This window comes from Anomalospiza imberbis, chromosome 3 (assembly GCF_031753505.1).
Source record: "Anomalospiza imberbis isolate Cuckoo-Finch-1a 21T00152 chromosome 3, ASM3175350v1, whole genome shotgun sequence".
NCBI classification, from domain to species: Eukaryota; Metazoa; Chordata; class Aves; order Passeriformes; family Viduidae; genus Anomalospiza; species Anomalospiza imberbis.
In genome coordinates this window covers 30,015,889-30,038,067 of record NC_089683.1, presented here as the reverse complement: position 1 = coordinate 30,038,067, position 22,179 = coordinate 30,015,889, and the positions used below count along the sequence as shown (strand labels likewise).

General features: G+C 41.2%; 1 protein-coding gene across 5 annotated transcripts in view; it reads left to right on the top strand.

The window, feature by feature from the left end:
• The window catches only part of OGFRL1 (opioid growth factor receptor like 1), an 80,349-nt gene extending 60,722 nt beyond the window's left edge, over positions 1-19,627 (top strand). Inside the window, exons 1-7 of one of the 5 annotated variants that reach the window (XM_068183766.1) lie at positions 10,601-10,956; positions 12,335-12,421; positions 12,962-13,040; positions 16,077-16,155; positions 16,246-16,312; positions 16,455-16,600; positions 18,567-19,627. In XM_068183766.1, the coding sequence (XP_068039867.1) occupies positions 10,711-10,956; positions 12,335-12,421; positions 12,962-13,040; positions 16,077-16,155; positions 16,246-16,312; positions 16,455-16,600; positions 18,567-19,326 (1,464 nt within the window). In that variant the 5' untranslated portion in view covers positions 10,601-10,710 and the 3' untranslated portion in view covers positions 19,327-19,627. Of the gene's footprint in view, positions 1-10,600; positions 10,957-11,395; positions 11,438-12,334; positions 12,422-12,958; positions 13,041-16,076; positions 16,156-16,245; positions 16,313-16,454; positions 16,601-18,566 lie in introns of those variants that run through there. The other 4 variants (XM_068183765.1, XM_068183769.1, XM_068183768.1 and 1 more) reach the window with 4 other exon arrangements.
• Positions 19,628-22,179: the final 2,552 nt, after the last annotated feature.

Sequence of the window (22,179 nt, the reverse complement as noted above, 5' to 3'; positions counted from 1 at the left end):
GGCCAAGCTGAATAAGCTCATGTAAATTAAAATGTTTCTAGGTGCTGAAGATGAATCATTTCTTGGGTGATTTTAGATATCTTCAGTGTTTGTGTCTTCATGCAGATAAGTCAGTTATGCTCCCTTATAAAGTAGACAAAGAAAGAGGTACTTCATCAGACCTAGTTTAAATGGCTACTTAAGGATTAAATGCTTTGGTACCTAAAAGTTTCACTTTTTTGCCCCTGACTGTAAGGGTACTCTGAGCAACCATTTAGATATACCCAAAGCTGCATGAGAAACCCACTTCTCCTTTCCATATTTGAGCCAGACTTCAAAGATATACTTGAGGGTTGATTTGTGTTTGGTTCTTTTTGTTGTGTTGTTTTGGAGGTTTTTTTGTCAGCTTGAATCACTTTTCTCATTTTCTGTGATTTTCATACCCCCATAGCTAATAATGACTACTTTCACATGTTTTATTCAGTTCCTGGTGGTTTTTGCCTCACCCAAAATGTCTCACATATCAACTGTCAAACATATCAACTATCACTAGTTTTCACCCCATGGTCAGATCTCCAATCTCATTTAATCTCAGGACTGCATACAGAAATACTGATGCTGGAACAAAGTTCAATTTATTTCTTGGTGGATGGTTGACAGCATTGACAGCCTTCAGCATATTACCATACTGAATTATCAAGCCCCTTAAAGGAATAATGGATGCTGCTTACACTGACTTTCTGCCAAAAACATCCCTTTGTAATGTAAATGAAAGAACACTGCACAACAGTTAGATACATATCCCACCGCTGTGTCTGCTCAAACACATGGTGCTGAAAAGGGCTGTTCCTATTCTATCTTTTTAGGCCTAACATGATGTTTACATTATTTCGATGCTTTATTTTTTCACTCTGGCACACACTCAGACCTGTCAAGTATTTCCCTGCTTAAGGATAGCTGTAAGTGGTGTTAGAGGATGACAAATTTCATAGAAATGTAATACAGAAATGAATCATTGTTTTCATCTGAAGCAGAACCGAGAGATGATCATTGCATTCTAGAAACAGCAAGCATCTGCAGGAGAGTGAATTGCTTGTGTCAGAGATTGAACCAAAAAACCCATCCACAGTACCCAATATTGTTACTCATGCAAGGCTGGCAATCATTATTTTTTATCTTGTTTCCTTTGAAGAATTCATTTAATGAACACAAACATGCATCATATATTTCTTTCTCCTATGTTCCATACCATGTTAACAGTACCTCCTGTTCTTAACTTGTAGCCTCCTGCCACAAGGAAGTACCACCACAAACTTCACAAGCCACCAAAGCCATTGGTTTAATGGTGTTAAGGAAAAACAATGGGGCTTTGTCCTTTTCAACATCGACATCAAGAAGAAAAATTGCCCCTTTTCTTGTTAGCCATACATTTGTTGTAGTTTGGGGATTTTTGTGGTTTTTTTTTTTTTTTTTTTTTTTTTTTTCCTATGACATTAGTGACACAAGTATATATTGTTTAGTCATTCTTAGCCTCTTGGTAAGGATCCTCCTGTCCCCTGACCAAGCTGCATTTACCCTGCAAAGGAAACTGTTCCATGCTTCCAGTCCCTAGCCTGGATCAGTCCTTTTCTTTTTTTGCCTGTCCTCAGCTCTGCTTGCTGAGTCTGAATTTGGCTGTGCTCTTTTGTCCATGTCCTGGTTTGTGTTTTGCTTTGTAATGACCTCTAATGTAATAAATGTAATGTTTGACAAAGTATCTTAACAGTTTTATCCACTGTTCTGATTAATCTGTAATTATGGTGATATTATGGGCTTTTTTAGTTTTGCTTTTATTATTTTTTAACAATGCTATTGATCAACATGTAATTTATGTTCCTTTGTTCCTCCCCAAATCTTGGAATTGCCAGCTCACCTAGGTGAGACTTTTTCTTTTGAAAAAATTACTCCTCTGAAACACAGCCACAAGCAACCCTCTAATTATGATATAAGGAAGCATACAGAGTTCATACAGAGCAATAAATCAAAAAGTACAAAGCATTCACTGTATCTTAGCACATTAACAGTAATATTTTGCTGACCCACTTTGCTACATGCAAAAGGACATTGTTGTGCTTATTTACTCACAGAAGTGAGCCTGTTTGGATGGTTCATTCAGCCTGGTCAAACAACAGTGTGAAAGTGTGGCAATGTCTTTCCTGAGCCCATCAAAGGCTGCTTGTATTCCAGCTGCCAGATGGCTTCACGCTGTAACAGTGCATGTCACAGAATGAAACGGGCTAATTCTGCAATAGTGCATGTGCTCACTGTACTCTGATAATTTTGTTCACTGCATCAGATTCCTAAAGTGGACATTTGTTATGTTATTTGTTGACACATAACTCAGATTTGTCATATCAGGAAAAGATCATCCCTTATCCCTTCTTAGTTCTCCTGTGTCACTAGAAGCAGAATTTCATCCCTTTAAACTTACCACCTTGTATGCTTTGTTGGGATGGCAAGTACACTTAATGTACTGATGGTGCCACAGAGATAAACAGGGAAAGGCTTTTACAGACTCTACTAACATGTCTTTTTCAGAATAAAGGAACACAATAGCATTATGATGAGGCTGTCCTGTGGTGATCTAAGGAAATCTGTCATAGAGAATATTAAAGGGGTAACAAGATAGGGGAAAAAATCACTCCTTTCATTCCAGAATATGTGTGCATATTCTGTGCATATTCATATAAACTGCTGACAGGGTTTCCTATGAGGATCACATTGTGTAAAGTATAACATGCTTCCGTTCCATCTCAAATCACAGATTGTGTGCCATGTCTTGCTCCTTATCATTCCAAAGCAGTTGAATTCCTCAACTCTGCTGTCCTCTCCCTCCAACCTGGCCACCCTGAAGTCAGAGAGAGATTGGCAGGCATGGGGAAGGGTTGCTTTAAGTTGCCATAAACGACTAATAGGCAGGACTGTGGACCTGTGCTTTAAAGCTGTGCAGAATAGTTTAACTAAGTGAACTAACCCAAATGGTTATAAAAATCACATGAAAGCCAGTGTTGTTAGTGGTTTCAGTTTCTGGTTGTGTTTACTTGCTTTTGTATCTCACTCTATGCGTCTTTGCCTTAATCACAAGCTAAAAACGGAGCAGCAGTGGAGCATCAGTGACCTAATTAAAAATGGCTTTCCTGATTAACTTCTTCCCTAGTTTATGTATTTATACAGATTTTCTACAGATGATATAACAAGTATGATATGAAAAAGGATGAAAAGGTGGTGGCAGAGTCAGGGCCTGCAGTTGTCCCACTTGTGTAATTTGGTCTTGTGCCAGCCTCTGCCTGGAACTAACTGCTGAGGAGTTTGTCAAAGATCAATGACTTTGGGCACTTTCAAATTATCCTTGATGAAGTGTATGAAATCCACAATCATCTGCCGAGAAGCAAACTGTAGAACTGCACAAATGCATATCATCTAATCTGGACTTTTTTCAGTGGTAGGGATCCTATGACTCCCATGAATCACATCAATCTTGACGTCAATTAGATCTTTGAAATAGCTATGCTGCACCATCACGACTACATAAATTCACAGTCATATAAAAACTCAACTAAGAAAGAATGAGTGGAGTCTGTGGTCTTGAAAGAGTGGTTTATTGGCTATATTTTTACCAGAGAGAGCATAAGCTCCTAGTCCAGTCAAACTGAAGTGTTACTGCTTGTGCATGCTCCACTTGCTCTCTACAACTTCCTGAATGGAGGTTGTAGACAGGTGGGGGTCAGTCTCTTCCACCGGGCAGCCACTGACAGAAGAAGAGGACACAGTCTCAAGCTACGTCAGGGAAGGTATAGGTTGGATATTAGGAAAAAAATTCACTTAAAGAATAATAAAGTACTGGAATTGTCTTCCCAGGGAGGTGGTAGAATCACCATCTCTGGATGTGTATAAAAAAAGACTGGACATGGCACTTGGTGCTATAGTCTAGTTGAGGTGTTAGGGCATAGGTTGGACTTGATGATCTTAGAGGTCTCTTCCAACCTCATTATTCTGTGATTCTGTGATTCATCTGACAGAGGTGGGTCAAACTTGTGATGGCTGTGTTGGTACTGCTTGGCTGCACTCCCAGGGGATGCTCTGACTTTATGTCACCCTAAAGTCAGGCCCTTTAACCCAAGCAGAGCAGAATGGGATTCATTATGGATGGAGAAGGGGCTCTGCACAACTTCTGCTGTGTTTAGGTGAGTAAATAAAGCACAGCAAATGACATACCAGGGTACTGTGATGCTCTGATCTCCTTATAGCCTTTCATACTTCTCTGTTCATCAGAGAGCCAAAGGCTGGCTGTTCATTCAGAGACCAAGGAGGAGGCAGTTTTCTTGTTCATCTCCTCATCACTTTGATCTTATGCATAAGAAATTCAATAGGATGTGACAGGAAGGTTAAAGCTCTGTCTCTTTCTAAAGAGATTTGTACTCTTGAGTTCTGCATACCTAGCAACAGAAACTCTCAAACAAGAGTCCTCTCAGTCTCTCACTGGAAGTTTATTACATATGACCTGATTACAGATATTCTTCATGCCAGGGAAAGGGATGCTCACTACCAGCTCAGTTGGATGCTCTCTCTTTTCCTATGGGAGCTGGGTACTCAAAATTCAATATCTTCAGAAAACCTCAAGAGTGTGGGACTGGATCATGTCATGCAATATTTACAGCTTGAATGTCTGATGTCTAAAGCTGAGTTTGGCTAGATTTTGGCTTCCTTTATAATCAGTAGAAACAAACAATATTGTGATTTAGGTTACATATTTAAAATGTCTGTTTTAGGACAACAGGGTTTATCCTCTGGAGTTTCCTATTTTTCCCTACTGGAGTACACAAGGAGCATTGTGTGATTAGCTCAGGCTCAGCATCTCCAGGTTAGACACCTCAGGACATAAATTCCCCAAATGAGAAGCCTTCTCAGGCTTCAGAAGAATGTCAGAATAATGTCTCTGTCTCTGTTTAATGACCCAGAGGAGAAAATCACACAGCTCTGGGGGGTTGTGCCTGCTCTGAGTACAGTAAGTCATGTCCTACATCTGGCACAGGTGCCTTATTTAGCAATTCTGGATGTTCAAAACAGGAGATACTTTGTGCTGTCAGGTCAGAAATGTCCGTTTACACATCAGTTGTCAGAAGGAGTCTGTAGCACACCTTCCCAACAGAAATATGGATGCTCAGGGACATTAGGGGCAGGATCAAGTCTGTAAACACCTAAATGTATGTGTTTACACAGAGATGCCAAAAGGTAACAAGGAGTGTAATAGTCCAATAGATAAATGCAGCTCTGGTCGATACAGGCCAGCAGCTTTCAAAGTGATTCAGCCAACCAGCCAGTCACATACAGATATAGCTGGCCTATGCCTATATATGATAAGCATACGCGTAGTAGGTGCATCATTTCCTTGGAGACAACCTAGAGTAGCCAAAATGTCTTTATGGGGTTGGCAGCTACACCACAGGACCTCCTGAGCCTATGGAGCACCAGCACCCTTCTGCAGCAGAAGATGGATACACCAAGGGATCTCCAAATGCACTTGGACACCTGCATTTGGGCTTCTGCATCACACTCTCAGTTTGTCTTTCAGGGAGAAGAATTTCTTACTGGCTTCCACTGCCAAAATTACTACCTTGCATGGTGCAGTCCAGGAGCCCTTCAGCAAAACTTAATGGCATCACCTAATCCTGTGTGAACTTCTGGCAAATGAGTGTCATTTCTTATCAGTGATGTCAGGCAGCTGACCTGCTGATGCACCGTAGACAAGCCCACTACAGAAGAGCTGGTGATGCCAACCTGGATAGCTGGTTCCAGTCCATCACAAGGGAGATGTAGGATTCCAGCTATAAATCAAGGGTCTCTGCACAGCAATTTATTTAGACCATGTTGCATCCTAGAATTGGATCAGTTTCCTCTCAAGAAACTGGCTGTTCAAACTCTATCTGAAAGACAAGCAGAATCTTAGAGGTTTAAGTACTACATTGAGACTGCCTCTCTGACACCTAGACAGATCATCTTAAAGTAAAACACTCTTCTGTTAATTTGTTCTGAAGTGACCTTTTACAGACTTGTAGTGCAAGACACTCCAGTAAACAGGGCTTCAGTTAAGGTCTTCAGGTTTGTAGCCATAACCCAGCAAAAATGAGAGAACTTCCACTGGCTTTACTGAGCTTAATACACTGATCTGTCATGTCTAGCATGATTTATGTGAAGTCTTTTCTTCGCTGTAAATTAATTTCAGATTTTAACAGAAACAAATTTAGGCAAATATGCAACCTGACTTCTGAGTTTACAGTTAGTTAATCATTTCCAATGACACTCACTAGAGGGATATTATGGAGAACTTTATAAATTAGATTCACCTTCTATAGCTACTACATCAAGCTTGGCATTTAGCAGTCTGGGGCATTACTGGACTAAAGAAGATAATTAACATTCACCATAGTCAAAAAATAAGCAAATGAGGTAACAAACGCCATTAAAATACCAGTGAGCTACAGCTACTTCATACAAAACATTGTCATACCTGTATGACTTTGAACACTTTCCCCGTGTTGGTGTCCAAATATATTTAGACCCTTGTCTGGATGTATGCAAATAATACTGTAGCTCTCTGACATTTCTGTCATATCAATGCCTTTCTGCATTTCCTAAACCTACCTTTGTATGTTTAAATATCCACTGTGAATCATTTTACATTAGCTCAACTAAATTTCATTTTACCAATGTTATTTATTCTACCCTCCTCTGTCATTTATCAAAACAGTTTTGTAGTCTACTATATCCTCTACGGATGCATAATCCCTCCCAGCTTTATATCACTTTAATATTAGGTTGGTAAGTCTCTCCACAGTTGTTAATTGAGCTCTCTGGTATCCTATTCCAAGCATCCTCCCAAGATTATGATAAAGTATTACAATTACCGCACTTAAAATAATTTTTAACAGTTATCACACACAGCATTAGCTTTGAGAAAGCAATGTGGTTTCTACTTTGAAGTCCTCATAAAACCATGTCCTCATCAAAGAAAAAAAACCACAACTTTGACTAATCTATGCTGTTTAAGATGTATATAAATGTATATAATCAGATGTGCTTATTTTTATAAGCATTATGAAAGTCTGTATTTGATGCACAGTGGTTTGCAGTCCCCTAGATCTTCTGTTATTTTTCACCTGTGTTATGTGACAGTCAAACTACTTGATTGAAACAGGTCCTCCTGGCCTTAGCACTTAGTCATCTTCCATTATACAGGAATACTTTAGTGAGCTCAAGTGCCATAAATTCACTACCTTTGCAAAAATGACTACCAGTTCTGACTGTGAGGTAATGGAATTTATTTTTTTCTAAATATATGTCTTGTGGGAATCTGTTCCAGCTCTGAAATACCACCCTACAAAGCTATTTAAGGTGCTAGAGCCTTTTCATTAATCCCAACTGCCTCTAGTTCACAACCAGAAGCACCACCAGAACAAAAAACCCAAAATGCCAGGGAAACAAACAAACAAACAAACAAACAAACAAAAAAAAAAAAAACCCACTGTGACTGGCAACCTGGTGGGGAGAAAAAATGGCACCAGTTCCTGTCTCAAGTAAAAAAACAAAACAAAACAAAAGGTTCACACAGCAGCTCCAGCAAAACAGATGGGAACCTGGTGAATCTCTGATGTTGGTCTCCTCTTCACAGCAGGTGAAGGAGGTGGATTTGGCGTCCTTTTTCTCACTGGCTCGGCTTTTCCGAGGTCTGGGACTGAGATGGAGCAGGCCCAGCCAATTCTTCTCCCGCTGGTTGTTCTCTCAGATCTCAGACCAAAACCAAACTGTACAGTTCACTTTGGAAAAAAAAGCCACCCAAGGATTGCTGCAGCACCCTCTCCAGGGCCAGGGAAAGTTAAAAATCCTTCTTGCCTAAGCTAACAAAAACCAAGCTAGCTAAGTAAAAAAAAAGAGGATGCAGTCTGCATGGCACCAGGGATGCCTGTGGAAGAGTCTCGAGGCTCCCGCCTGCCCCCCTCCCCACCTTAAAGCTACAGCAACTATTTCTGGGCATACAGAAGATGATAAGAGAATAGACTACTCATCATAAAATCACCCCAAGATACCCATCTTGTAGGTGGGTGTCATACTGATTAACCTCCAGTCATCTTGGACCTTCCCAGTTAACCAGGACTGATGGTAAATGATGGGGAGTGGCTTGGTGAGCTCTCCCACCAGCTCATTTGACTCCTAGTTCTTTTCAGTGCTCTGAGATCCAGATCTTTTAAAAATTCACCTAAAATTCTGTTAAGAGATTTGGTCGACAGCTTTGAGACTTGGCTGACAGCCTTGCTCTTCAAATAAAACTGAGCTTTCTATAATAAGGTGCAGTTATTTGCACAAGAAATTGAGCTTTCTTGCAGGAAGATCTTTAGTTTGTGGGATTAACTGCCATGCAAACTGAGATGACATCAAAACCTTCCCCTGATTTTTGATGCACATGCAAGGCATGCTTTTGAAGCTCCACAGTCCATAGCATAAACACAATGCCAGTGAGGGAACACTGATAAATGCTGTAGCAGGGGAGAGGAAGCGGAGATCTCGTCTGTACTGGGCCAGTAGATGTTGTCCAGTGGAAGTAGCTGGTCAGCAGGTAGTCAAGAAAAATGTGTTCCAGAGGTCAGAATTTCATAAGTCAGTTCCTTCAAACTATGCTAACAACATGGGACGAGATACTGTGGAAGCATGAAAGAAATTCTTTCCCCCAAATGAGGTCAAAGAAGAGGGAGTTCTTAAAAAAATGTGATACATAAGCATCAGTGCTATACAAGACTCTGTTCCCTCAACTGCAGCCCTAGCATCTAGTCTTACTGCTTGCCCTCTTATAACCTTTCTTCTTCCTGCTTCATGGGGATTTTTTATTCTTTATTAAAGTGATGACCACTGGCAAAAATGAGACTGAACTTTCCTGTATGCTACAGAAAATATCTTCAGTATATCTTCAGAAATATCCTCCTGTATGCTTCAGGAAATATCTGAATATCTTCAGTTGTGATATTCCTTAATATCACATATCAAAAAAGTTCCAGTAGACCTTGAAAACCTACAGGGTTGGGGCGGAGGGGATGTCTTGGCTTGGGCCACTAGCTTTGATCTTGGGAGTGGGCGTAGCTGGATCCCAAGGAGGGAAGCAGCTGGCATGATGGTGACTAAGGGGTATTGGAAAGGTTGAGTGGGCTTCACTGATCTTCATGAAGAGCACAGGAAGGGGAGAAATGTCTTGGTCAAGGCAGGTGATGGTGGGAGGCAGCAGGGGTAGACTGAGCTGTATTGCAGGCTCATGGGTCAGCCATGCAGCTGTGACTGTATCTAGGTGAGCTGCTACTGCAAATACACTTGCAAGGTACAAGGTCTGACAAGCCAGGGCATTCCCAGTAATTTCTTGTGTTTGGTGTCAGTGGGTGCAGCTAACATGCTTCAAATGAACCTGAAGGAGGGTTATGTACAGGAGTGACATGAGTGCATCTAAGCATGACACTGTGGCAACTTGACTTAAAATGATCCTTCAGTTTATAGAGAGTGGATAGGAAAACAAGAATATATAGATGAAATCACCTCTATACTGATGACCCTGACATCCAGTTAAAATGTTGGTTCCTGCACTTGAAACAGATGCTAAAATATTCAACACACAGTAGATGAAAAAAGGTACAACTTTGAGTGAGGGAATGTGAAAGGGAATTTATGGTGAGAGGCTGAAGCTCAACCTCTTTGGTTTACCGAGAAGAGGACTGAGATGACTGGATGATAATCCAGATCTTTAGGAGTGGTTCCCAGACATCACAAAATTGTCTTTAAGGCAGAAATCCCTGAGTGTGAACTAAAGCCTACCAACCCTGGTTAGAAATTAGGACATGTTTTCCGACATGAGAGTGAGAGCAGGCACTGGAACAATGTGCTAAGCTGTAAACTCCTCAGGTCTTCACTCGTGGCTTCAAACTCTGTCCAAAGGGCATGTACTAGCCAAATACAATATTCACTGTCACTGCCCCTTCAAACTGGTCCTTGAACATCATGTCAGTTTCATCCCCAAACTCGCAGGAATTCCGGAAGCAGCCAAAACTGGCTGGTTACCACAGTATTGCCCCCTCCGTTCCTGTCTTCTCTAGTACCTGTACACTCTTTGGGGTCTAGCTCACCGCAACCGCTCCCATGTCTAATGGGCAGCCGGAGCTTGCACACTGCAGGTGCCACGACCACGTCTGTCACTCAAAGCATCTCCTCCCCAAACCACTGCTCTGGGCAGCCGCCATCCCCACTCATCTCGAGGAAGACCCGCACCCACTTGCTCTTCTCATGAGCCTTCAGGGGACAGCGCGGTCTCTCCGGGAAGCGAAATGCCCGCGGGGCGCACCTCCTCGGAGGGGAAACTCCCACTCTCCCCTCGAGCACGGCCTGCCCGCTGCCGGGGCGGCGGCGGGCAGGCCCTGAGTCGCCCCGCCCGACCCCGCGGTGCCGGCGGCCGGGTGTTGCCCGATGCCCGATGCCCGCTGCCAGGGCTGGGCGCGCGTATCTTGTGGAAATCCCGGAGCCTGCAGCTCCGCCCCGCGCGTGTCCGTGGGCTGGGGCCGGGCGGGGGAGCAGCCCCGGCCGCCGCCGCCCCGCCTCGCCATGCCGCAGCCGTAGGCAGCCCGCGGCCGCTCGCAGCCCTCGGCCTCCGCGGCCTCCGGGCCGATGGGCAGCCTGCTGAGCGGGGTCAGCTTCAAGGAGCCCACCACGGTGGAGGACTGCGACTCCACCTGGGAGACCGACTCGGAGCCCGAGGCGGCGGAGCCGCGGCGGCAGGAGGGGGTGTGCGCCGCCGCGGGAGGCGGGGAAGAGCCGCCCGCCGCCGACTGCCGGCCCGGGGAGCCGCCGCCGGCCCCGCCAGCGCAGGAGGACGCAGAGCGGGCAGAGGCGGACGCCGCCAGCCCCGAGCAGGTACCGGCAGCGCCGGACGCGGCCCCGCCTCGCCCTGCCCTGCCCTGCCCTGCCCTGCCCGCGGGCCCGGCGGCCGAGCGGGGACGGGCGGAGCCGAGCCGGGCTGAACCGAGCCGGGCTGAGCCGAGCCGGGCTGAGCCGCGGTCCGGGCAGCCCCGCTCCCGCTGCTCTGCGGCACTCGCGGGCCCGGGCTGCTGCCGGCGGCACCTGCCAGCGCCCGGAGCTGGATAACCCAGCACTGCGTGTCCACTAAGGACGAGCCCACCTTAGGTTTTTATCTCTCCCCGCCTTAGGTTTTTATCTCTCCCCTGTCATTATCGGGAGAAAATCGAGGCCTTGGTGTCGTTGACATTCCCGCTGCTGCTGTTTCCAGGGAAGGCTGTGTTTTAAATTAAATGGAGCATTTAGCGGGGCCTCTTCATTAAAGAGGATAAAAATCTGAATATTTGATCCTATGTGGCAATGGAATTGTGACTCCTCGGTGGGTGTGACGAATTTTCAGAGCGAGTTTCTCTTCTTCAGGAAGCTTTGTAAATGCCGAGCTTAAAGAAATAAAGTGTTCTTTTGACAATAATTTTATTTGAGTTAGAATACCATGTAGGGTGGAGCAGCTGGGTCTTTTTTTAGGTTGCTAGATATATCGTGTTTTGGTTCTGAGATCAAACAAAATTAAGGAAGCCTAAGTGTCTTTCCCTTTTCTGCTTGTTACATGGTGATACTAGTGCCGGCAAACCAAGTGTCAAGGGGTGTGTCTTGTTCAAGCCAAGTGTGTTTTGCCTGCAGGTATGGTCAAAGCTGGAGGAAGAAACATAGCTGCTTGTTTGTCATTAGTGTACAGTTGATAAGCCATGGGATGGGCAATAAGAACGGCAAATGCCCAGCGCAGTCCCAGAGAACTTCCTCTTTTAAGCTTGACTTTAACCTATTACACATGTATTGCAAGGAATAGAATGAATTTTTTTAGAAACTATTTTCCACAGGGTGCAATAGTAGCAATTAAGTCTATGTACACAACTCTTTTTTTTCTTTTTTTTTTTTTTTTTTTGGCCAATAATATGATTTCCTCCTCTATATTGGTGGTGTCTTGCATTTGGAAATGACAATCAGACTGTTTAGTTCAAATTCAGCCTAGTTGGAAGGACAAATCATAGTCTTGCTTTTGTATTTTAGAGTATTTTTTTAACTTAGGTTTAAAGTGTGTTGTGTAAGCATTGAGCAGGGAAATTTTCAGTGTTTGACCAAACAGTAGACAAATACATGCACTTACATTTGTTTACATTGCTGAAATTCATAATGAAAAGTAATTATTTTAATATTATACAAGTATGCTATTTAGGGGGTTTGTGTATGATGATTATCTTCTTTCTAACTGTTTCAGAGTGGTGATGGAACTGAGCTGACAGCCAAGCCAAAGAGAAGCTTCTACGCAGCAAGAGATTTATACAAGTACCGACACCAGTATCCAGTAAGAATGTTTTGTGATTCAAAATTGCCTTTTCAGTAAAAAAAATTCTTAAACCTTTGTGTTGTCCAGTAAGTACAAGAAATGAGAACCAAAAAGCTGATGCACAAACCAAAAAGCTGAGGCACAACATATGCGAGTGGAAGAGAAGTAATGTCTTTTCATCCCGGGCAAGCATGCAAGCACATGATATGTGTAAGCCTGGGAGCTGTGGTAGGAGCCCCGGAAAAGGCTTGTGCCTTGGATATCAAAGATGGTAGATCATAGAGTTTGCCTGACTGATTATTTGTCTCTCAAGTTCCTTGAGACTGAAGGGGGAGGGTGCTGCTATGCTTGCTGCTGCCTCAGTAGGAGAAGGTACCAGCCAGAAAGAATTTTCAGATCCTTAAACTGAATCTTTAAGTGCATGAGTAGAGCACCGTGGTTCCTAAAACTCTGAAATTTTTTTGTCCTTAAATTATTCAAAGAGCCCAGTATCACTTTCTGAATAGTCTTTGTAGGTTTTTGTAGGCTGATAATGTCCTATTTCCTTTCTTTTAGCAGAACTTTAAAGATCTCCGTTATCAAAATGACTTGTGCAATCTCCGGTTTTACAAAAATAAAATCCCATTTAAACCTGATGGTGAGTTATCTGCAACAATAATGGTGATAACAGAAGAATGCTCACTAATGATAGTATCAAATTGAAACAGTGGTGACAATTGAGGCAAATTAAAGTTGTATAGTAATATATTGTAGAACGTGAACTTCCCATGTTGGAGTAAGTACACTGATAACATGAGAGCAGTTTGTGCTTAAAACAGAGTTAGCTTTCACTCTAGGAAGGTGGTGCTTCTTAGACATTATCAGCATGAAGTAGTACAAGGTGTTGTTAGTACCACTTTGGGATACTTTTATTAAAGTACTTTTATTAAAGTGGTGGGCTTCCACTATATTGCACCAACGTGCTGTTTGAATAGGAGTGGCAGCGATCTATGAGTGATATCCCCAGAACTGTGTAAGGGGAAAAAAATGTGCTTTAATCTTGTGTGAGATTATTGTTATACCAATAATAAAGCCATTTCTCAATGTCCCTAGTGGTTCTGGTAGTGGAGCAGGAACCTCATATGCAGCATTCTGCACAAACACAGGAGAAGCTGAAAGATGACAAGCCCTACTCTAGAGAGTTTGCAGTTGACGTATGAGTGACAATAGGATAGCAGACAGATGAGGAAGCAGGAGGTGGCAATAAAGCAGTCTTGGTTAGGGTGATAGACAGGAATCTCAGCACATGAGAGCTTAGCCATTAGCAAAAAAGGCAAACTGAAGGCAAAAAATGAGATTTTCTGAGTTTTAAAAGAAGGATGGCAAGGTTGCTTTGAAGGTATTTGCCATAGGTTCCTCTCAGTATGAGAGCAGCTTGGTAGGAAATAGTGAAGTGCACGTTGGAGTGCGGAAGGAGTGAGATGTGTAGGCTGCCTCTGAGGCAGGATCCTGTTGGAAGCAGGATCAGTCTCATAGCAGCAAATGGGTTCTGATAAGGTAGTGAGGGACACGTCACAAAGGCTTTGGAAGTGAAGGTGTATAGTTTTTGTTTGATGTTACAGAGCAAGGTTTCACGATGGAAGAATGCAAAGCAAAAAAAAAAAAAAGGGTCAGTATAAAAAAGTAACAGTCTAGAAAGATTATCTCCCCAGCATTCAGGGTAGCTGCATTCAGCAGCATTCAGGGTAGGTGTAAGCATGACAAGAAAGCACTTTTCAAGGTCAGGAAAAAAAAAAAGTTGAGATGCAAAGTGTGAGAGTTCAGATAGGAAGCTGGGAAGGTTGTAAAAATGAACACACAGGAAAGTTGAAGATGAGAACTGTTTATAGACAAGATAGTGGTAATACCCTTAGCAAGTGAGAAGATAACTCAGGTTGTGAAAGAAAGATAAGACTTCTGCTTTAACCAGCTTGCGCTTTATCTAGATACCCATAGGCAGATAGATGCTTTCAGTCAGTTTTAGCTTGACTGCAAGAAGAGGTGGGTCTGGGAATTGCCAGTAAAGAAGTAGTAGATTTGGGAGACGTTACACAGAGAGCAGATAGAGAAAGAAAGGTAAAGGGCAGTGAGGTCTGTGTGAACCTGGGGACCATATGGCTCTGAAACTAAAAGACAGAAAAGGTTGTGGGGAAGAACTCCTTTGAAGTCCAAAATGAAGAAGCAGTTCGAGAGGATTAGTTAAAAGAAGTGATAGTCATGAAAGCTACAGGAGGGCTTCCCTCCCAAAATTTGTAAAGAATAACATTTCTCTTAGTGTTCTAGGAGAAAAGCACAGTAATGTCAAAGGTAGCTGATAAGCCGTGGAGGCTGACGCGTTGTTGGCTGTGAACTCTGGCTATGCAGAAGTTTGTATTGAGAATAGAAAAGAGTAACACCACCTTGACCCAAGTTTGTGGGCCTGTGAGAGTGTTTGGAGGGAGTCTTAGCTACCAGGTTAAGAACTGAAATACTGGAGAATGTTGTTTAGAAAAGCCCAAGACATTTCTAGTGCAATACTAGATTTGAAGTTTAGTCCCATGACCTACAGATTTAGCTTGTGGTTCTGGATCAGAGCTGGCCTGTTTGTCTCTCTGCCCTGGTTCTGAGCAGCAAGTTTTCCAATACTTGAAATATAGGTTGGATACAATGCAGTGATGGTGAAGGTCCTCTTTCCAAGGTCCTTTTCCAGCTTTTCCTACACTAGAAACCCCATGTACTTACCAGCCACTTAGACTAGCTGCTTTCTTCACTTCTTAAATAAAAGTATGAAATGTGTCCTCTTTTGTCATTGAGACCCAAATGGAAATTTTTACTGGGCAAAGAGGCATCTTAAGTGTTTTGTAGGAGACTATATACATGGGGCTTTGGGTTTTTAGGTTGCTCCTATGCTATTTGGCTTTGGGAGATGCTGTGCAGCAGTACTGAAACTGTTGTTGGTTTCAGAAAAGAAACAGATGAACACAGTGCTCATTCATGGAAAGATATTGTACATCTTTGGGAACAAGGATCATCCTTTTATGTACTTTGTATATCTGTGCAGTACCTGGAAAAGTGCCCTGGCCCGTGACTGAATTTCATGAGCACAGTCTCAGTGTTGTGCTTGGCCACTATTAATTGAGAAAGCTTTCCCAATCATAATGGTATTTGCAGCTGGAGAGATTCCTGGTATGGGAGATTTCCTAAAGAGCTGAGGCTTTGTTCTATGAAAGATAGATAGATAGATAGATAGATAGATAGATAGATGCAGAGTTTTATCGTATAAAATCAATGAGAGATGATTCACAGTGTAGTGTTTTATGGGAGAAGTTTGTTAATTCCCAGTGTGATAAAGGGATCCATGACATGAGAACTCTTGGATATATTTTACATAGGTTGCTGTCGCATACCTTCACTTGTTGGTAACCCAGTATAAATCAGTTGGTTTTGTTTATATTGACATTTTATAAGTACCTTATTTTTTAATTAAGTTTTAGTAACTAAATTAGTTTTGAATTAACATTAATTTATTTATGGCTGCAATAGACCTTATTTCACATAGTATATGAAAGACAATTAAAATATGTGTTCTATCATTATTTTAACATGCATGTTCTATATGTAGCCGAGTGCTGGTTTTGGTGACTACCTAACAGTTTTTCAAATTATTTTTATTCAGGGGTTTATATTGAAGAAGTCCTAAATAAATGGAAAGGAGACTATGAAAAACTGGAACATAACCACACTTACATACAGTGGTTGGTCAATTATTACTTATTTCTGTTTTAAAGCATTAATTTGATTCATCTTTCTTATACTGAGCCATAATGCACTTCTTCTTTTAACAGGCTTTTTCCACTAAGGGAACAAGGTCTGAACTTCTATGCTAAAGAATTAACTACGTATGAGATTGAGGTAATACAAATTGAGCTCCATAAAAGCCATCACAGTAATTTTAATACATAACTGCTTTTTGTTATGAAGAGTTGTCTTACATGATGCAGAAGCACTTGTTTTAGTGCCATTAAGAATTTCGGACATATTCTTTGTCCATTAGGAATTCAAGAAAACAAAAGAAGCAATTAGAAGATTCCTTTTGGCTTACAAAATGATGTTGGAGTTTTTTGGAATAAAACTAATTGATAAAACTGGAAATGTAGCACGAGCTGCTAACTGGCAAGAAAGATTTCAGCATTTGAATGAGTAAGTAATGACATGCACGTCACTTGCTAGAATTACCATAGAATCTCTTTATCCTTTTGTTTTCTAGAGAAAGCAAAGATATTTTTTCCAAAGACTGCCAGGAAAAAAAAGGGAAAAATAAATAGTTGATGCCTGGTTTGTGCTTCTATCTGTATGTTCTGCCTTCCCCTTTTTTTTGATTATTCTTCTCACCCATTGCCAGTTGGACTGACATCATTGAATTCCTTGAAAGTACAACTTTAGATGGTGCTGAAGAAGATCCCAGCTCCAAACTAATTTGTCATGCTACTGAATTTGTTTTCACCCAATCCAAAAGTGCTGCTTCTCACTCAAGAAAAACCAAGTGGCTTATCTTTGTATTTACATTTCTTTTTGAGAAAGTTTAAATTCTCCACACCTGTATGAAAGTTAAGTAACAAGAATTCCCTCACTCCTCAAAACATGAAATACTTTGTATTTAAATATTTTTAATTGAAATGCTGATCTGGAAAGGTTTAAGCATGTTATGTCAAGCCTTGGCCCAATGTTCAGCAAATTATATCAGTTGCTTTACACTGGTATTGTGTGGATTCTAAGTTTGCACTGAATTTTGTCTCGTATAGATTAATTGTACCAAAACCTCTTTTCAAATTTTGTTTACTTTCCTAATATCTCTGACCTTAGAGCTGCAGGATGTTTTCTTGCAGCATTTTGTTCTCCCGTCATGGTAAAAGCTTGTAGGTACAATTGCTGATGGATTCCAGGTGAATAGTGGGAATAATTTGTTAATAATTTTACATAAACGTTATATGAGCCAGTATGGGTGTGGGCTCAGACTCAGGCCACAGATAAAACAGGTTTTCAGGAAGCCCAAACGTTACTGCATGCTTCTCCTGTTCTTTCCAGTGAGGAGCTACAGTTTTAAATCAGGATTTGGGACTCTATTTACCTAATTTTATCCATCTAAAATTCAAACTTAAAAGTTTTTCTGCATAGTAAGGTGTGCTTCACAAGGGAAAGACCTTTTCACAAGCACTTGCAGAAGACAATTAGTTCATTTTCTCTTTGATATTTCCTACAACAGTGGGACTTAGTCTCCAGAGGTGCCTGTTTTTCCCCAGCACTGCCTGTATCAGTAGTGCAGGTGCTAGTCTAGACTGGAGACCCAGCTTTTATGTAACTTGAGTGAAGTGCAATGAACCCTCTTCTGTAGCTACACTATAAATACACTACAAACCCTTTCGTTTACAAAGTGACTGGGTTTTCTCCCCAGAAGGAGAACAGCATACAACGTTAAGGTTGGAAAAAAAACTCTGAGATAATTGAGTCCAATCTTTGACCAAGCACCACCATATCAACTAAACCATAGCACTAAGTGCCACATCTAGTCATCTTTTGAACACTTCCAGGGATGGTGATGGCTTCCTGGGCAGCCTGTTCCAATGTATAACCACTCTTTCAGGGAAGAAATTTTTCCTAGTATCCAACCTGAACCTCCACTTGGTGCAACATGAGGCTATTTTCCCTTGTCCTGTCACTTGTTGCCTTAGACAAGAAACCAACCCCCCCTTGCCACTGACTCCCTTCAGGCAGTTGTAGAGAGCAATAAGGTCTCCCTGAGCCTTTGTTGCTCCAGAATAAACAACCCCATTACCTTTAGTTGCTCCTCATAGGATTTAGGGGTTCCAGACCCTTCACCAGCTTTGTTGCCCTTCTCATACAGCAGAAGGAATCAAAATCAGTATGTTTGATTTTATTTTCTCTCAGCTCTCTCCCCCAGTGCTTTTTACAAACACTAATTTTCACTCACAACATCCTAGCAAAGAAGGTGCTAGTAAGCTTCAGCAGCTTTGAGAAAATATAGGAGGTCTGAAGTACATACCTGAAGTGATAAAAAGGACTGAGGAATTGCAATTCCAGTTCTGTATTTGTAAAGTGGGTTTTTTTTCTGATTCAATAGAATTTTTTTTACCCATTTCTTTCAAAGGTCTCAACATAACTACTTGAGAATCACTCGAATTCTGAAAAGTCTTGGTGAACTTGGATATGAGAGTTTCAAATCTCCTCTGGTAAAATTTATTCTGCATGAAGCTCTTGTGGAAGATACCATTCCCAACATTAAGCAAAGTGCTCTAGAATATTTTGTGTATACTATCAGAGACCGAAGGGAAAGGAGGAAACTGCTGAGATTTGCCCAGCAACATTATACACCCTCAGAGCATTTTATCTGGGGACCCCCAAGAAAACAGAAGTCAGAGGGAAGCAAAGCAAATAAAAAGCCAGCATCTCCAGTTTCTATTCCCAATAGTCATATTTCTAAGCATAAGAAACTGAAAGAGCCTAAGAATACATCGGCAAGTGGAAGCTCATTTGGTAAAATAACTGAAGAAAGAAAGGTAGAATTCACAAAAAATGGGGAAGAAATTGAACAGGATGAACAAGAAGTGAACTGTGATGCTGTTAGGCAGAACAACAGCGAAAAGAACAGTGACACTGATACCAGTCAGCTTTCAAAATCAGAAGAACTTCATGATAATCCAGACAGAAAGGAGGATGCTTCTTATTCCAAAAAAGATGATGAAAATCTGAACAATGACTGTGGAAATCACCCAGGCGTTATAGAGGAAGATTTATGTAACACTGAGAATTCTTCAAATGACCCATCAGCAGATCTACAAGATAACCTTGATAAGGATACACTTTCAGGGGGGACCACCACAAAAACTAAGGATGACCTCAAACCATGAGTCTTGAGATTTAAAAAATCTTTGTTTCATTTTGAATGAAGCAAATTATTCATTGCTTCTTAATTTTTGTTGAAATTTCCATCTAATGTTAGTTAACAAGACTATGCTTGTTGCAAATGCATCAGATTAGGCTTCTTTTAGGTTAATGATTTTTTTTCAACCTCAGTTTATCAGCAGTCAGCCAGGTGTGTCTCTTTAAAACAATTGTGCATATTGAAAGCTAAGAAATTCCTTATCTTTTCCAGACAGATTGCACAGTAAAGCTTATCTACTTTTTTAAAATTCATCCAGTATTGAAAAAGTAAATAAACTGTAACAACTAAAAAGCCTTGGAACATCAGAATTTTTAAGTTTCCTTTAAGTTTGCTTTGTTTTCCATTTAGGAAATTACTAGAAATTATTTCAAAACCACAGTTTTTTACCCTAGTGGTTATTTTTTTAGGAACTATGGTCATGATTAATAGTGTTATTTGCACAGTATCTTTTAGCTTAGATTAGCATCTTTGTTGGAGGCACTTAACAATGGATAGCATATATCATGTTCTATACAGCTGGGAATCACTGTACATTGAATAAAAATTTTAACTTAAAAAGAACTGTAGCCACACCTTTTGGATACAAGGGAAGCTGCACTTTAGACTTCTTTTAGTCCCTGTTAAATTCTTCCTTCTCTTGACTCATTTGTTACAACTAATCTGGGGGGAGGGATCTCTTTAATCTCTCAAATTCGGTCTCAGTTTGAAAGCTCTCTATTACTCAGCTCTAGTAAGACGACTCCCCCAGCTGGGTTCAGCACCTGAAAAGCCGCTGGACAGCTGAAAAACAGTGTCTTTACCACAAAGCACTGCTTTATCAGCAAAGCCATCAGAGAAAAGGTCACCAGGCATGGCAAGTTGGGTCTTACTTGAACTTTGATGTTTCCTGGCCAGTTTTGGGTAGAATTTGCACAATGCAGTCACCTCTTGCTGGTCTCAGAGACAAAGGCAGTCCTGATGCTTCTTTCCAAATACCTGTTTCCTCTCTTTGCTCTCTGTCATAAGTCTCTCACAGTTTTATGTTTCTTTGATAAGCAACATAAACTTAAGGCAGGCCAGTCTGTTGGCCGGGCTGGAGCCCAACAAGTAGGAATTTTCACTATTAAGATGTTTCCAGCTTCTACCAAAGAACTGTCTGCTCTCCCTGAGTAGCTGCTTCTGATTTTCTGGTGTTCAAGTCAAATGGTAGTACCCGGCAAGTTAGTCGTGCAGAATATGAATTAAAAAACAATGCAGGTACAATTCACGATTCCTACAGTTCTAAAATACTTTAAAACTTCTGTATGTATTTTCTGTTTAAAGGTGTACATATTATCCACTGCCTTTAATGTATTGCTGATTACAAGGCAAGAGGCTGACTACAGTTTGAGCGTCAAAATGCTACAGGACTTTGTTCAAGTCTTATAACTCTAAAAGATGAAGTTTTCAGGGGTTTCAGAGCATAGACAAAATGTCTTGTATTTTGTTTTGCTAATGCCCATCATGGCAATGCATCATCCATTTTTTTGTCCAGGTAGCACTGGTTCTTGGGATCAAATAAAGTGGCAGTTAGGGATCTTGGTACCTATGGAAAAAGATGAGGCTCTTTCCATCCTAAAGAAGCAGAGAAAAAGGAAGATGTATTTCTTCTGTGCTGACTTGTGAGGGAAGGAACTCATATACATGGATTTTTCTTTAGGGTAACCCGGATCATTCAAATAGGCATTAAGTCTGTCTGAGCAGAAATGCCCCTAAGAATTCCAGCCACCACCTTTTTAAGGCCGGAAAGATCCTGAGAAGCTTTTCACAATTCCCTGGACATGAACTGGGATCCCCTTGTTCGTGTTTGCCTCTGACCTTCAGAACAGAAGGGGGAGGAAGTGCTGTGATAAAACTGGTCTATACAGTTAAGGACTCTGCCCCTCCACGTATGCAAAGGGAGGACACTTCATTTTCTGCCTATGACTTTTTCAGTCTTGAGTGCCTGACTGTGCAAACTTCATAGAGTTGTTCTTACATAGTTATTTTTTGAGTACCACAGGGAAAATTGTTACCTTGTGTATAAGGAACATAAGTACAGCATAAGAAGCTATACAAAACCTTCAATTTATGTACTTTAGTATAAATTTTAAACACTTTACAGAAAATGCGGAGTATTGAAGTGAAATAAGGAATGACAGAGGTGTTATGATATTTATAGTGTAATTTGAATATCAGTGACCTCAGGAAATCTTTTGTCTACTGAATAAAAAAAAGAGTAATCTTACCATGATGTTAAACAAAGTTCTTGGGATGTGCATCCAGAAGATTACTCTGCAGTATTCCATTATCATGACATATCTCTCATTTAAACATTCTTACTGGGCTGTCTGCATTAAGGGGCTAAGGTATCTGAAAATATTATCAAGAACTTTGGTACTTATACATGTATTAACTTTGCAATTTTTTTTTTAATCTGCCACTCAATATATTTCTCTCAGTTTTCATAGAAGAGTAGTGGCATATCAGTTGCCTACAAAGACCTATGGGGACTGTGTAAATGAGGATTTTTGTGTCAGGTGGGCTCCTGCACTCTCTAATCCTTTTTTTACAACTTTATCAATAGAATTCCTCCCATGGGACACTTCAGCTTTAACTAACAAATTCTGCTCTATGTAAAATGTGACAATTTATCATTCTTTTCTTAGGGAATTGTTTTTTCTGATTTTGCAAGTACCTAAAAGAAGGATTTATTGCAGGGCAATCATACAGTGTAACATCCCATTGTGATTTGTGAGGATCAAGTGGGTCCACTGTATGCATTTTTGTTACAGAATCATGGCCTTAGCAACCAGAAGCA